At 37.7% G+C, this 17,363-nt stretch overlaps 1 protein-coding gene across 1 annotated transcript in view; it reads right to left on the bottom strand.

The window, feature by feature from the left end:
* Positions 1–17,363, bottom strand: part of LOC102800892 (basement membrane-specific heparan sulfate proteoglycan core protein-like) — a 187,512-nt gene that overhangs the window by 28,037 nt on the left and 142,112 nt on the right. Inside the window, exons 57-64 of the mRNA XM_085508562.1 lie at positions 9,228–9,509; positions 7,140–7,241; positions 5,779–5,961; positions 4,847–4,962; positions 3,476–3,623; positions 2,949–3,111; positions 2,190–2,287; positions 1,297–1,563 (exon numbers count right to left, since the gene is read on the bottom strand). Coding sequence (XP_085364688.1) covers positions 1,297–1,563; positions 2,190–2,287; positions 2,949–3,111; positions 3,476–3,623; positions 4,847–4,962; positions 5,779–5,961; positions 7,140–7,241; positions 9,228–9,509 — 1,359 coding nt within the window. The remainder of the gene's footprint in view (positions 1–1,296; positions 1,564–2,189; positions 2,288–2,948; positions 3,112–3,475; positions 3,624–4,846; positions 4,963–5,778; positions 5,962–7,139; positions 7,242–9,227; positions 9,510–17,363) is intronic.

Here is a 17,363-nt window from a genome sequence, read left to right as displayed (position 1 = left end):
AGTTGGACAACATGTTTTATACATATCTGTCACGAATCACTGTAACAACACATATTTTGTGAATAGACTAGTTCTAGTTACCATGTATGCAAAGACTGGTTGATCTCCAGTCAGCAAGAATACAGAGTTTTAATTTTTAATTTTACTATATCAGCTTCAGTTTTGTATTGAATATGTTGATACTGTATTGTATCCACGCCACCCTTGAAATTTTACAAAATGATAAAATTTGCATTCATATATCACAATAAAGTAAGACAAATTATACAACTTTAATTTGTGAAACAAATTGCAGTCAAATTCACAACCAACTTGTTTAACACCCCCCCCCCCCCACTGTTTGCTGGGGGCATACCCAGTAACGCAGAAAGCAGCAAATATGCCTGAGAACTCAAAACTTGTCTTTAATCAAGAAGTATAACTATAGTGAGAATTAAATATGATAATTAACAATCATGTAATGTCATGAAATCTTGCTTTTTTAACAAATGGGCTGTTCAGGCAATAAACTTCTTGGGATTCGTAAAAAAATTATCAACCTCAACATTGAATGAGGCTAAGATTGTTAAAAACTACCATATAGTGTTGCATACTGAGTTTAAAACTAAAGCAGACACTTGGGTTCAAGGCCTAGTCTAGAACTTTACACTTTACACAGGTTTTACGAACATGTTGGCCCTGCAAGCCAGCTCTTCGAATTTGTAAAAATTACAAAAGCTAAAAATGTTGAATATGACAAATATTTATAGTGACAAATTTCTCTTGTGTGTCATCAGAACTACACAGTGTGCATTTTTCCATTTTTATTTTTTGTTTATGTATTTTTCTTTTGGGTTAACAACATAAAAACAGGGACTTCACTTTTTCAGGCCATGTAGACTCTTTGACTTTAGTGACAAACACTGGTTCATACAAAAGATGAGTTCAGATAAGTTATTTCAAAGATGTTAACAAGAAATGCAGCAAAATGTTGTTATTGACTTCAGATTATGGGTCATAAACATTGTGTAAGACTTGTTCATTTCTTTTGATGAGATTCACTGCCAACTTCAATCACTTCACCCCCAAATTTAATTACATCATCGCACACTTCAGTGGCATCATTGCTAAATTTAATTACATCATCGGACACTTCAGTGACATTACTGCTAAATTTAATTACGTCATCGCACACTTCAATGACATCACTGCCAAATTTAATTACATCACTGCCAATGAGAATAGCACTTTTTAAAATGATTACACTTTTTCCCCGTTTTTCATTACAGGAGAGCTTTGAAAATAGGAGAGTCATACCTTGTACATAGAGAACAACCTGTGAATTGACGCTCCCGGCAACATTAGTCGCCGTACATTTATAAGTACCAGCATCGCTCGTCCTTACGTTGCGTATTTTTAAAACACCCCCTGTTATGATAACGCTGGATGGTAAGTCTCCATCTAACTTGCTCCACCGAACTATGGGTTTGGGTTCGCCAGTTGCTTGGCAATCAAACGTCACTGCCTCGTTAATTGGTACCGTCTGTATCCTAGTGCGTATATTGATCTGAACTTTGGGTAGCGCTGAAGAAATCAAGACAATAATATTGTTAAAACATGCTATAATTTGATAGTAAAGAAGACTTTACACCAGAGTACAAGTCTATTGATTAGTTACACAACCCCAAATATCAAACATTCATTTTTTTATTTGGTGAATATAATTTTTTTCATATTTTATCAGTTTAGTCGCCACATATATGGCAAAAAAGTTATATCACCGATCATCATTCGGTGTTGTATTAGATGTGGATCCCATGTGACCGCACATTACGCGTCAAATAAATCGATTGTTTATATGTGGTGACTTTGCCACTTTTAATGTTTAAGATACCCATCTTTGAATGCATCTTTTGGTGCAAAATTTTGCCTTTTTTTTATCAATTTTTCTATATTAATTTTTGATAATTTTGACAAAAAAAACATCAGAACATAATTTTATATTGATCAACATTTTTGAAAAATTATGAAATAATTAAGTGGGCTTAAAATTGTTGAATGGTTACAAAAATTGACCTTGGCGCTTAATAAAGAATTAATAAACAGCATTGACACACTTGACTTTGATGTGTTCAAATAATTCAATTTTAGCAATTCATGGTTTGTTTATCTTGTCAGTGTTACCATGGATACAATGGATAATACAATACCTTGTATTGACAAAGCAGCATAGCCGTCTGCATAACCAAGTGGGTTAGTCGCTGTGCACTGATACCGACCAGCATCTTCTTTTTGCAGATTATCAATTCTAGAGAAGAGAGAAACTGATGAATATATACATATCATATTGATCGGCAAATTAACTGTAAACGGCTAGAAGTAAAAACTAAATAGTAGTGAACCTTCATTCAGCCTAGCAAGTCACATTAACTTATGTTGGGGTCTTAGGGAGTCAAATTGACTTTCACTGAGGTCCTAGGGAGTTCTTTAACTTATGTTGGGGTCTTAAGAAGTCAAATTGACTTTCACTGAGGTCCCAGGGAGTCACATTAACTTATGTTTGGGGCTTAAGAAGTCAAATTGACTTTCACTGAGGTCCCAGGGAGTCACATTAACTAACAAATGTACGTTTGGGTCTTAAGAAGTCAAATTGACTTTCACTGAGGTCCCAGGGAGTCACATTAACTTATGTTTGGGTCTTGGGAAGTCAAATTGACATTCACTGAGGTCCTAGGGAGTCACATTAACTTATGTTTGGGACTCAGGAAGTCAAATTGACTTTCACTGAGGTCCTAGGGAGTCACATTTACTTATGTTTGGATCTTGGGAAGTCAAATTGACTTTCACTGAGGTCCTAGGGAGTCACAGTGACTTCATCTTCAAGAATGCCCTCAAATGATAAAAGCACAAGAAATTGTAGCAGCAAAAATTTAACGGTTTAGAGTATTTAGATTTCATAATTACAGTACCTGAGTACACCATTTTGTACTGCGTGTCTGTTGGGTAGTCTACCACCTTCTTTACTCCACTCAACTTTAGCTGGTGGGTTACCAGTAGCACTGCAAAGGAACTCCACAGAACTGCCGACTGCTTTGGTCTCCTTAGGTGGTGTCACTTGCACAGTTGGGGAAACTATGTTAAAAAAAGAAATAAACATGAGAAGGTACAACGATAGAATATGCAGCAAAATTTACACTCAAATGATGAGAATAACATGAACTTTTTATTGCCATAATACATATTTTAGTACAGTTACATTAGTATTGTCTAAAGATACTGAATTTTTTCTTTTAGAACCACATCTCCAAAAGAAGCAGAATGATGAAAAACTGCTTTAATTAGTCTCAAAGCTAGCATGTAAAACACAGACTGTCTTCTGGCTACTTAATTTTAATTTCTCATAAAAAATACAAATATGATAATAAAGCAGCTGAGACGCTTACACACGCAAGATGTTAGCATATTAAAGCACATTTGTTCATAATATGGTACATACCTTCAACGTAGATGGAGGCTACAGCTTCCACTGTACCAGCAGCATTGCTAGCGATACACTTGTAGTTGCCGGCATCTATGGGGCTGGCTGCTGCAATCTGAAGAACACCATGTGAGTCCGATGCAGTTAGAGGTAACTGACCACCAACCTAAACAAAGAAGTGAAGAAGTGGACATCTCAACAATGATGGAATTCAAGCAGGTAATTGGTGGAGCCAGAGGTACATTACTTGGGGTTTGTAACTACGGTGACATGATACCAAGATCCCCTCACAATCTCGCTCTCGCATAAGCGTTCCAACTCAGAAAAATGCGAATGCGCATGCCCAAGGTAACTAGGATACTGGGATGTCCAGGTGGATCAAAATAGCTGCCCACAATATGACGGATTACGAGAACTATATTTTCTGTACATTTTCGATGTATTACATTTTTCACTATGATAGTGACAAGAAAAGTTTTATTTTTTCATTACAAACCTTGAACATTGATATATATCATGTCAGAAGGTCGTAGCCTCAGTCTCGCTATCTACGAGAAGAGACTTGAATGGGATCTTGACATGATGTCACCATACAGTACTATGCGAGTTGCAAACCCCAAGTAATGTACCTCTGGTGGAGCCTATTTTGTGAACTTGTTTTAATTGCCAACAGCATAGGTAAGAATAAACAATTAAAAAAACAACACCATTTTGAATTTGAATTTTTTAAACATGTTATCATAATCAAAACAATACACAGTCTTTGTTTGTGAACATGTTAGCTTATTGATGAGACCTAGGTTGATGGCATTTACCGGTATATTGAAACGTGTATTTCACAGTGAAGATGGCATTTGACTACCTACATGTTATAAATTTTTAGTTAGCTGTGTGTGTGAATTGTGTGAAAATGTCTTTTTTCCCTCAAACTAGTGTGTATGTGTGTTTCTCTCGAAAATAAGCCTTTTTGAGTTTTTTTCACTCAAAACAGACATACAGAAAACGTACATTCCAGACATCCTGTCTAACTGTAACTGTAAACTGCTAGAAGTAAACATTGCTATAATATTATTATAAACTGATCAGCAAACTGGGAATCAGATTATGTCCGATTGTACAGTACGAGCCTTTGTGTTCTCTTAAATTGGAAGTCAAAAGTGAAAACCTCTCAATTTATGAATAAAAATTGCCAAATTTTTTGAGTAAAAACTAAAAATTGACTTAAACTATGTCTGTTGGTTCCAAAATTAGGGTTCATTTCCAGAAATATTGTAGAATATAAAAAAAAAGTGCAGACAAACTTAGGTGAGTCTGGTAGTGAAAAACACAAATGCTACACTATAACTTCAATAGATGTTGTATGTCATATATAGATTGTAATAATCTTACCCTATCCCATTCAATTGTGATGGGTGATGTACCACCTTCTACGATACACTGCACTTTCACAATCTGACCTGGTTGGACGGTTACACTGGACGGAGATGTTGTGACTCGTGGACGGCCTGTGTGAACATGACAGTAATATTGAAATTTACAGAGATGATACGGTATAAATACACTTGAACTCAAAACAATAAAATGGAAGACAACTTTTGATTTAGTAGAGAATGTATTATTTATAATATTGCTTGTCCTGTAATTAAGGAAGTTTTAGTCAAATTGAAGATTACGTGTCAAGTTCACTATTATTATTCATCTGTCACCATAACGCCTTAAGTTGCAGCGTGCCGTAATTTTGAGGTATTTTACGGGGTATTTTCATCCTACCATATAAGGAAATGCGAAATCCAAATATGGAATGATTACGCACGTAAGCGTCATATAATAATAAAAATAAACATGGCTGCCACCAGTGTTTGACTGGATTCAACACAAAGCAGTTCGCTGATTCTGTTATAAACATTTTGGATTTCGGCATTCCCATGATGTATCCTTGAAAGGAAAAGATGTATAATAATTTGTTATTACGAGAATACCTCAAAGTACGCGCACATCGGTCGATACTCCAGCTATACTGTCTTTGTGCATACTTTAAGGTATCCACGTAATAACCACATATTATGTGTTGATTATCAAATAATTTCTTTAGTGAAAAACTTATGGTAAAATATGTCATTTTTACAAGTTTCTATGGTGAGATTATTTTGCTCCACCATACATGTATATTAATATTGACGTGAAGTCTAACATTGTGAAATAATTGACATATAATGTAGTAAGTTTCCAGTGTGATAGGAGGATCTTTCCCATAATGCATTGCATGTCTGTGTAGTAACTTGCTATTGCAAGGGTAAGGTTGTAACATATGTTGTACTTACTTTGGACAACTACAGTAGTTGCTACTCGTGAAGTACCAAACACGTTGGAAGCGACACAATAATAACGTCCTTCATCATCAGAGCTGACTGATGGTATAAAAAGTACACCATTCTCCACTGAATGCTGAGGAGGTAGTTCTTGACCGTCACGACGCCAAGTAACGGTAAAATCTAGTATATTACCTATATTTGGGGAAGTATTATTATATAAAATGCATAAGTTTTTTTTAATCAGTCACATTAAACACACTGAATGCAGTCAACAAACTGAAGTAAATTACATCTTTATGAAGTCTATTCTTGGGAGTGAACATCTGGGCATAGTCACCACCATCACCGGTGAAAACAGCGATCAGAAACTCTCTTGAACGGTGTAACAAGATTTTGCTCACATGTACATGTGCAACCAGAGGTACATTACTTGGGGTTTGCAACGTACATAGTACTGTATGGTGACATAATGTCAAGATCCCATTCAAGTCTCTTCTCGTAGATAGCAAGACTGGTGCTACAACTTTCTGACATGACATATATCAATGTTCAAGATTTGTAATAAAAAAATAAAACATGTCTTGCCACTATCATAGTGAAAAAATGTAATACATCGAAAATGTACAGAAAATATAGTTCTCGTAATCCGTCGTGGGCAGCTATTTTGATCCACCTGGACCACACAGTAACCTTGGGCATTTGCATTGTTCCTAGCATGGTATCATGTCACCATAGTTGCAAACCCCAAGTAATGTACCTCTGGTGCAACATAAATAAATTTTCAGGATTGTCTCAAAGTTGAATTAGTGCTGTTTTCTTAACTTTAGCTGTTTTCACCGGCTCATTAATTGGCATCTCACAGCAGCTTGCACAGAGCCCATAGAAATAGATGGTACAGTGGTGTGCACTGGCTGAAGCAACATAAATGTACATTCTGTGTTGTAGCTTTGTCCACAATAATTAGACGAAGAAATACAATGTTTTATGTTCAGGCAGGTTTAAAGTATATGACAAGATGCATCACAATCCACAAATCACATGACAATCCTGCATTTGTAAAAAATAATGGGTACTACATATCATCAATTTTAAAAGAAATATACATATTGTATATATCTAGGCGTGTTTCTAGAGTTCTTGCGAATTTGCAGTGTGTGTATTAGGTGTTTTTTGTCTTTTTTGCATCAGGTAAAAATCCATCGCTTGTTTCTGTTTTTATAATTGAACATGTCAATGTTGATTGTTAGATTGAGCCATACATGGAATTCCCGAAATGGATCTTCATCATACATCACCATCCATCACCATCCATATATATGTATGTTGCAAATCCTTATCTTACAAACGATTGAGAATATGATGTTTCATACCTGGTGAGTCGCATGTAATCTGGGCAAAGTCACCTTCAACTAGCGTTAATGCCTCTGGTACGATTCGTATCTCTGGTGGTCCAAACTCGATGTCTTCAATAACTGTGATGTAATGGTTTGGTTAGAAACATATACCAGACTATGGTATGAATGATATGCATATGAACATGATTGGTCCAGACAAGTCACATATGAACATAATTGTCCAGACAAGTCACAAATGAACATGATTGGTCCAGACAAGTCACAAATGAACATGATTGGTTCAGACAAGTCACAAATGAATGATCACATGAATCTATAAATCCCTGTTTCTGATCTCGTCCGATTTAGGATTAATAGAATCATATTTGCATACAGAAGTAAGATACAGGTGGTTCTTTGAGTAATGGGGTTCCATCTCTGACAGCAAACATACCTACATCCTAATCATGCACAACACCAAACATGGTAATTGTAGCAATTAGAACATATTATGCAAATGACACATTAAGGTTGAACCAATTATGTAAATGACACATTAAGTCTGAACTCATTAAGCAAAAGACACACTAAGTCCAACCCTAGTATGCAAATGACACATTAAATCTGAAACTATTATGCAAATGACACATTAAATCTGAACATATTATGCAAATGAGACATATAATCTGATGGTAAAGAGAAGTTTGAAACCATTCAAATAACAAATGGCCTTTGATAAATTAAGGCAGATCATTTGCTATCATTTCCCACAGGACTGTTCGTCAACCAGAAGGTTTCCAGCAACACAGCCCTGATTATAAATATGAAGAAAGATGGGGTTCAATGATCGGTACAATACATGGACTGGGGCACAAATCAGTCTGGACTCTTTCAATGCAACCTTCATATATGTGAAAATAGAAATTTAAATTATTTTTTTTATTTATATAATAGATATTACTATGATATAGATATTTTACTTTACGCCCCAACTATATATTTTAGCATGTGATTTGTAGAAAAAAATGACTAATGCAGGCAAGCAAAGAAACAACTAAATATGAAAGAATGATAATAAGCAACATACAGCCAGTGTAAATTTTACTTTTGTGATAAACTGAACACAAATAATCAAAATTAATTGCGAGAAAGTTGTGAATATTTCATGCAGTGAAACACAATTTTTTAAAAAATAAAATCAATGCTTAACCTTTTGAGCACTATTGTCACTTATTGGCACCATCTGCAAAATGATTTTGTAGTCTGCTCCTTCCAACATGAAATGTTGAGAAAAACTGACAAACCTTTTGATCAAAAACTAAGAGCAATATCTAAAACTGTCTGTATGAACCAAAATGATGATGAAATTTAGTGAACATTTTACAAAATGTGAGAATATTTACATTGAATTTTGGGCGGGAACAATATCTGGCACTCAAATGGTTGTGTAATTTATGCATAAATTACAGTAAATGAATTGTCAGTCTCTTTCACTGTGAGATTGGTGCAGATGTAACAGTTGTCACATTTTCTTCTTGATTCTACAATTTTGTGATCAAAACACTCAACTGTAGTCTTTCCAAAACAGTATTTATAGACAAAAGCAGCTAACGTGCCATTACAGACAAAAATATATAGCTAATTAGCTACTGAGGCTGACATTAGATAAATTAGCCATTTTAGCTGACATTGGACAAATTGGTAGTGAAAGGGATCTTGACAACAATATGAATCAATATTACAAAACAATCATTAGTACAGAAAAATTAATAAATGTATTAGTGATGAAAATGTAGGTGTAATTCTAGTTGCTATAGTGACAGATCCTGAGTTAAAAATTAATTGATTAAATTAAAACAAAGATTGGAACAAAGCTGTCAGAAATCATCGCTTTATTCTTTCCCTACTAGACAAATATGTCTGAATAATGTTATATTTTGCTTTAATTTACAATTAATTAGAAATTGTATCTTATTTCAGAATAGTTTTCAGAGTTTTAAAATAATTATGATGATAACCATGCTGCATGCAGTGGAGCTGACAAATTGATTTTACTTTACAAAGAGTAAGGTTGCATCTTTCTCACTCCAGACTATGAGGGCGCCATTCCAAAATTGTACGTACCATTCAACACTATCCTCTCCTCTACTTGGCCTGCAGGACTAGAAGCTTTGCACACATAAGTGCCGGCATCATCCATGGATGCATGCATTATACGGAATACCACACTTCCAGTGTTGCTTTCATCAGGAATGATTTCCACGGTTTCGGGCATTGTGCGTTTTCCCATTCTTTCCCAGTGCAGCGATGGCATAGGATCACCTTCGGCCACACATTCCAAAGATATAGTTTCTCCAACTTTAACTTCAGCTAGCCCGCCAGGATTGATATTAACCAATGGCAAACCTAAAAAAAAATTAACATTGATCGAAAATCAGAAATAAAGACCTTATACCAGGGGTGCTGTGCAATTTACTGTAAAATACTTTTGCTGGAATTAATAGAGTAGAATGTAAAATATATAGAAAAAAACTATATTCACTGGATTTTATCTGCACTGAATCATCCCTTCAGCGAAAAAAAAAGAAGAAAAAATACCATGCAAAAATAAAGTATTGTACAGTAAACAAAATTAGGACATTAACATTTTGAAAGCCATAATATTTCCCATCAAAAGTTTTGTGCAACATTTGCCTATTTTTTTTAGGTATTTTTTGGTAAAATTTTTGATAATTTTGAATGAAATAAACATAATATCAACTAAAATATAAACACAGCAGCTCTACACATTAAGTGAATCAAATCCAAATCCACTTTTTAACATTTTATTTCATGTTTCGATATTTATTGCATGGTCTGATTTTATTCTAATATTCATCTTATTTTAGTTTGACAACTAATCCAACAGATGTAACAAGGTTCCTAACCACCTTATGTTAAAAAAATACCGCAGTGTGCTAATCCCTCCACTATAGGATAAACGTGCTAATCCCTCTACTATAGGATAAACGTGCTAATCCCTCCACTATAGGATAAACGTGCTAATCCCACCACTATAGGATAAACGTGCTAATCCCTCCACTATAGGATAAACGTGCTAATCCCTCCACTATAGGATAAACGTGCTAATCCCACCACTATAGGATAAACGTGCTAATCCCTCCACTATAGGATAAACGTGCTAATCCCTCCACTATAGGATAAACGTGCTAATCCCTCTACTATAGGATAAACGTGCTAATCCCTCCACTATAGGATAAACGTGCTAATCCCTCTACTATAGGATAAACGTGCTAATCCCTCCACTATAGGATAAACGTGCTAATCCCTCCACTATAGGATAAACATGCTAATCCATCCACTATAGGATAAACGTGCTAATCCCACCACTATAGGATAAACGTGCTAATCCATTCACTATAGGATAAACATGCTAATCCCTCCACTATAGGATAAACGTGCTAATCCCTCTACTATAGGATAAACGTGCTAATCCCTCCACTATAGGATAAACGTGCTAATCCCTCTACTATAGGATAAACGTGCTAATCCCTCTACTATAGGATAAACGTGCTAATCCCTCCACTATAGGATAAACGTGCTAATCCCTCCACTATAGGATAAACGTGCTAATCCATTCACTATAGGATAAACATGCTAATCCCACCACTATAAGATAAGCGTGCTAATCCCTCCACTATAGGATAAACGTGCTAATCCCTCTACTATAGGATAAACGTGCTAATCCCTCCACTATAGGATAAACGTGCTAATCCCTCCACTATTGGATAAGCGTGCTAATCCCACCACTATAGGATAAATGTGCTAATTCCTCCACCATAGGATAAACGTGCTAATCCCTCTACTATAGGATAAACGTGCTAATCCCTCCACTATAGGATAAACGTGCTAATCCCTCCACTATAAGATAAGCGTGCTAATCCCTCCACTATAGGATAAACGTGCTAATCCCTCTACTATAGGATAAACGTGCTAATCCCTCCACTATAGGATAAGCGTGCTAATCCCTCCACTATAGGATAAACGTGCTAATCCCTCCACTATAGGATAAACGTGCTAATCCCTCCACTATAGGATAAACGTGCTAATCCCTCCACTATAGGATAAACGTGCTAATCCCACCACTATTGGATAAGCGTGCTAATCCCTCCACTATAGGATAAACGTGCTAATCCCTCCACTATAGGATAAACGTGCTAATCCCACCACTATAGGATAAACGTGCTAATCCCACCACTATAGGATAAACGTGCTAATCCCTCCACTATAGGATAAACGTGCTAATCCGTCCACTATAGGATAAACGTGCTAATCCCACCACTATAGGATAAACATGCTAATCCCTCCACTATAGGATAAACGTGCTAATCCCTCCACTATAGGATAAACGTGCTAATCCCTCCACTATAGGATAAACGTGCTAATCCCACCACTATAGGATAAACGTGCTAATCCCTCCACTATAGGATAAACGTGCTAATCCCTCCACTATAGGATAAACGTGCTAATCCCTCCACTATTGGATAAGCGTGCTAATCCCTCCACTATAGGATAAACGTGCTAATCCCTCCACTATAGGATAAACGTGCTAATCCCACCACTATAGGATAAACGTGCTAATCCCACCACTATAGGATAAACGTGCTAATCCCTCCACTATAGGATAAACGTGCTAATCCGTCCACTATAGGATAAACGTGCTAATCCCACCACTATAGGATAAACATGCTAATCCCTCCACTATAGGATAAACGTGCTAATCCCTCCACTATAGGATAAACGTGCTAATCCCTCCACTATAGGATAAACGTGCTAATCCCACCACTATAGGATAAACGTGCTAATCCCACCACTATAGGATAAACGTGCTAATCCCTCCACTATAGGATAAACGTGCTAATCCCTCCACTATAGGATAAACGTGCTAATCCCACCACTATAGGATAAACGTGCTAATCCCACCACTATAGGATAAACGTGCTAATCCCACCACTATAGGATAAACGTGCTAATCCCTCCACTATAGGATAAACGTGCTAATCCCTCCACTATAGGATAAACGTGCTAATCCCACCACTATAGGATAAACGTGCTAATCCCACCACTATAGGATAAACGTGCTAATCCCTCCACTATAGGATAAACGTGCTAATCCGTCCACTATAGGATAAACGTGCTAATCCCACCACTATAGGATAAACATGCTAATCCCTCCACTATAGGATAAACGTGCTAATTCCTCCACCATAGGATAAATGTGCTAATCCCTCCACTATAGGATAAACATGCTAATCCATCCACTATAGGATAAACGTGCTAATCCCACCACTATAGGATAAACGTGCTAATCCCTCCACTATAGGATAAACGTGCTAATCCCACCACTATAGGATAAACGTGCTAATCCCTCCACTATAGGATAAACGTGCTAATCCCTCCACTATAGGATAAATGTGCTAATTCCTCCACTATAGGATAAATGTGCTAATTCCTCCACTATAGGATAAACGTGCTAATCCCACCACTATAGGATAAACGTGCTAATCCCACCACTATAGGATAAACGTGCTAATCCCTCCACTATAGGATAAACGTGCTAATCCCTCCACTATAGGATAAACGTGCTAATCCCACCACTATAGGATAAATGTGCTAATTCCTCCACCATAGGATAAATGTGCTAATCCCTCCACTATAGGATAAACATGCTAATCCCTCCACTATAGGATAAACGTGCTAATCCCACCACTATAGGATAAACGTGCTAATCCCTCCACTATAGGATAAACGTGCTAATCCCACCACTATAGGATAAACGTGCTAATCCCTCCACTATAGGATAAACGTGCTAATCCCTCCACTATAGGATAAACGTGCTAATCCCACCACTATAGGATAAACGTGCTAATCCCTCCACCATAGGATAAACGTGCTAATCCCTCCACTAGGATAAACGTGCTAATCCCTCCACTATAGGATAAGCGTGCTAATCCCTCCACTATAGGATAAATGTGCTAATCCCTCCACTATAGGATAAACGTGCTAATCCCTCCACTATAGGATAAACATGCTAATCCCTCCACTATAGGATAAACATGCTAATCCATCCACTATAGGATAAACGTGCTAATCCCACCACTATAGGATAAACGTGCTAATCCCTCCACTATAGGATAAACGTGCTAATCCCACCACTATAGGATAAACGTGCTAATCCCTCCACTATAGGATAAACGTGCTAATCCCTCCACTATAGGATAAACATGCTAATCCCTCCACTATAGGATAAACGTGCTAATCCGTCCACTATAGGATAAACGTGCTAATCCCTCCACTAGGATAAGCGTGCTAATCCCTCCACTATAGGATAAGCGTGCTAATCCCTCCACTATAGGATAAATGTGCTAATCCCTCCACTATAGGATAAACGTGCTAATCCCTCCACTATAGGATAAACATGCTAATCCCTCCACTATAGGATAAACGTGCTAATCCCACCACTATAGGATAAGCGTGCTAATCCCTCCACTAGGATAAGCGTGCTAATCCCTCCACTATAGGATAAGCGTGCTAATCCCTCCACCATTGGATAAACGTGCTAATCCGTCCACTATAGGATAAACGTGCTAATCCCTCCACTAGGATAAGCGTGCTAATCCCTCCACTATAGGATAAGCGTGCTAATCCCTCCACTATAGGATAAACGTGCTAATCCCTCCACTATAGGATAAACATGCTAATCCCTCCACTATAGGATAAACGTGCTAATCCCACCACTATAGGATAAGCGTGCTAATCCCTCCACTATAGGATAAACATGCTAATCCCTCCACTATAGGATAAACGTGCTAATCCCACCACTATAGGATAAGCGTGCTAATCCCTCCACTATAGGATAAACATGCTAATCCCTCCACTATAGGATAAACGTGCTAATCCCACCACTATAGGATAAACGTGCTAATCCCTCCACTATAGGATAAACATGCTAATCCCTCCACTATAGGATAAACGTGCTAATCCGTCCACTATAGGATAAACGTGCTAATCCGTCCACTATAGGATAAACGTGCTAATCCCACCACTATAGGATAAATGTGCTAATTCCTCCACCATAGGATAAATGTGCTAATTCCTCCACTATAGGATAAACGTGCTAATCCCTCCACTAGGATAAACGTGCTAATCCCTCCACTATAGGATAAACGTGCTAATCCCTCCACTATAGGATAAACGTGCTAATCCCACCACTATAGGATAAATGTGCTAATTCCTCCACCATAGGATAAATGTGCTAATTCCTCCACTATAGGATAAACGTGCTAATCCCTCCACTATAGGATAAACATGCTAATCCCACCACTATAGGATAAACGTGCTAATCCCTCCACTATAGGATAAACGTGCTAATCCCTCCACTATAGGATAAATGTGCTAATTCCTCCACTATAGGAATAACGTGCTAATCCATTCACTATAGGAATAACGTGCTAATCCCTCCACTATAGGATAAATGTGCTAATTCCTCCACTATAGGAATAACGTGCTAATCCGTCCACTATAGGATAAACGTGCTAATCCGTCCACTATAGGATAAACGTGCTAATCCCACCACTATAGGATAAATGTGCTAATTCCTCCACCATAGGATAAATGTGCTAATTCCTCCACTATAGGATAAACGTGCTAATCCCTCCACTATAGGATAAACGTGCTAATCCCACCACTATAGGATAAACGTGCTAATCCGTCCACTATAGGATAAACGTGCTAATCCCTCTACTATAGGATAAACGTGCTAATCCCTCCACTATAGGATAAACGTGCTAATCCCTCCACTATAGGATAAACGTGCTAATCCCTCCACTATAGGATAAACGTGCTAATCCCTCCACTATAGGATAAACGTGCTAATCCCTCTACTATAGGATAAACGTGCTAATCCCTCCACTATAGGATAAACGTGCTAATCCCTCCACTATAGGATAAACGTGCTAATCCCTCCACTATAAGATAAGCGTGCTAATCCCTCCACTATAGGATAAACGTGCTAATCCCACCACTATAGGATAAACGTGCTAATCCCTCCACTATAGGATAAACGTGCTAATCCCTCCACTATAGGATAAACGTGCTAATCCCTCCACTATAGGATAAACGTGCTAATCCCTCCACTATAGGATAAACGTGCTAATCCCACCACTATAGGATAAATGTGCTAATTCCTCCACCATAGGATAAATGTGCTAATTCCTCCACCATAGGATAAATGTGCTAATTCCTCCACTATAGGATAAACGTGCTAATCCCTCCACATAGGATAAACATGCTAATCCCTCCACTATAGGATAAACATGCTAATCCCTCCACTATAGGATAAACGTGCTAATCCCTCCACTATAGGATAAATGTGCTAATTCCTCCACTATAGGAATAACGTGCTAATCCATTCACTATAGGATAAACATGCTAATCCATTCACTATAGGATAAACGTGCTAATCCCTCCACCATAGGATAAACGTGCTAATCCCACCACTATAGGATGAACGTGCTAATCCCTCCACTATAGGATTAACGTGCTAATCCCTCCACTATAGGATAAATGTGCTAATCCCTCCACTATAGGATAAACGTGCTAATCCCTCCACTAGGATAAATGTGCTAATCCCTCCACTATAGGATAAACGTGCTAATCCCTCCACTATAGGATAAACGTGCTAATCCCTCCACTAGGATAAATGTGCTAATCCCTCCACTATAGGATTAACGTGCTAATCCCTCCACTATAGGATAAATGTGCTAATCCCTCCACTATAGGATAAACGTGCTAATCCCTCCACTATAGGATAAATGTGCTAATTCCTCCACTATAGGATAAACGTGCTAATCCCTCCACTAGGATAAACGTGCTAATCCCTCCACTATAGGATAAACGTGCTAATCCCTCCACTATAGGATAAACGTGCTAATCCCACCACTATAGGATAAATGTGCTAATTCCTCCACCATAGGATAAATGTGCTAATTCCTCCACTATAGGATAAACGTGCTAATCCCTCCACTATAGGATAAACATGCTAATCCCACCACTATAGGATAAACGTGCTAATCCCTCCACTATAGGATAAACGTGCTAATCCCTCCACTATAGGATAAATGTGCTAATCCCACCACTATAGGATAAATGTGCTAATTCCTCCACTATAGGAATAACGTGCTAATCCATTCACTATAGGAATAACGTGCTAATCCCTCCACTATAGGATAAATGTGCTAATTCCTCCACTATAGGAATAACGTGCTAATCCGTCCACTATAGGATAAACGTGCTAATCCGTCCACTATAGGATAAACGTGCTAATCCCACCACTATAGGATAAATGTGCTAATTCCTCCACCATAGGATAAATGTGCTAATTCCTCCACTATAGGATAAACGTGCTAATCCCTCCACTATAGGATAAACGTGCTAATCCCACCACTATAGGATAAACGTGCTAATCCGTCCACTATAGGATAAACGTGCTAATCCCTCTACTATAGGATAAACGTGCTAATCCCTCCACTATAGGATAAACGTGCTAATCCCTCCACTATAGGATAAACGTGCTAATCCCTCCACTATAGGATAAACGTGCTAATCCCTCCACTATAGGATAAACGTGCTAATCCCTCCACTATAGGATAAACGTGCTAATCCCACCACTATAGGATAAACGTGCTAATCCCTCCACTATAGGATAAACGTGCTAATCCGTCCACTATAGGATAAACGTGCTAATCCCTCTACTATAGGATAAACGTGCTAATCCCTCCACTATAGGATAAACGTGCTAATCCCTCCACTATAGGATAAACGTGCTAATCCCTCCACTATAGGATAAACGTGCTAATCCCTCCACTATAGGATAAACGTGCTAATCCCTCCACTATAGGATAAACGTGCTAATCCCACCACTATAGGATAAATGTGCTAATTCCTCCACCATAGGATAAATGTGCTAATTCCTCCACCATAGGATAAATGTGCTAATTCCTCCACTATAGGATAAACGTGCTAATCCCTCCACATAGGATAAACATGCTAATCCCTCCACTATAGGATAAACATGCTAATCCCTCCACTATAGGATAAACGTGCTAATCCCTCCACTATAGGATAAATGTGCTAATTCCTCCACTATAGGAATAACGTGCTAATCCATTCACTATAGGATAAACATGCTAATCCATTCAC

This window comes from Saccoglossus kowalevskii, chromosome 15 (assembly GCF_978046115.1).
Source record: "Saccoglossus kowalevskii chromosome 15, keSacKowa6.1, whole genome shotgun sequence".
Classification (NCBI taxonomy): domain Eukaryota; kingdom Metazoa; phylum Hemichordata; class Enteropneusta; family Harrimaniidae; genus Saccoglossus; species Saccoglossus kowalevskii.
This window is presented reverse-complemented; position numbering and strand designations above follow the sequence as displayed.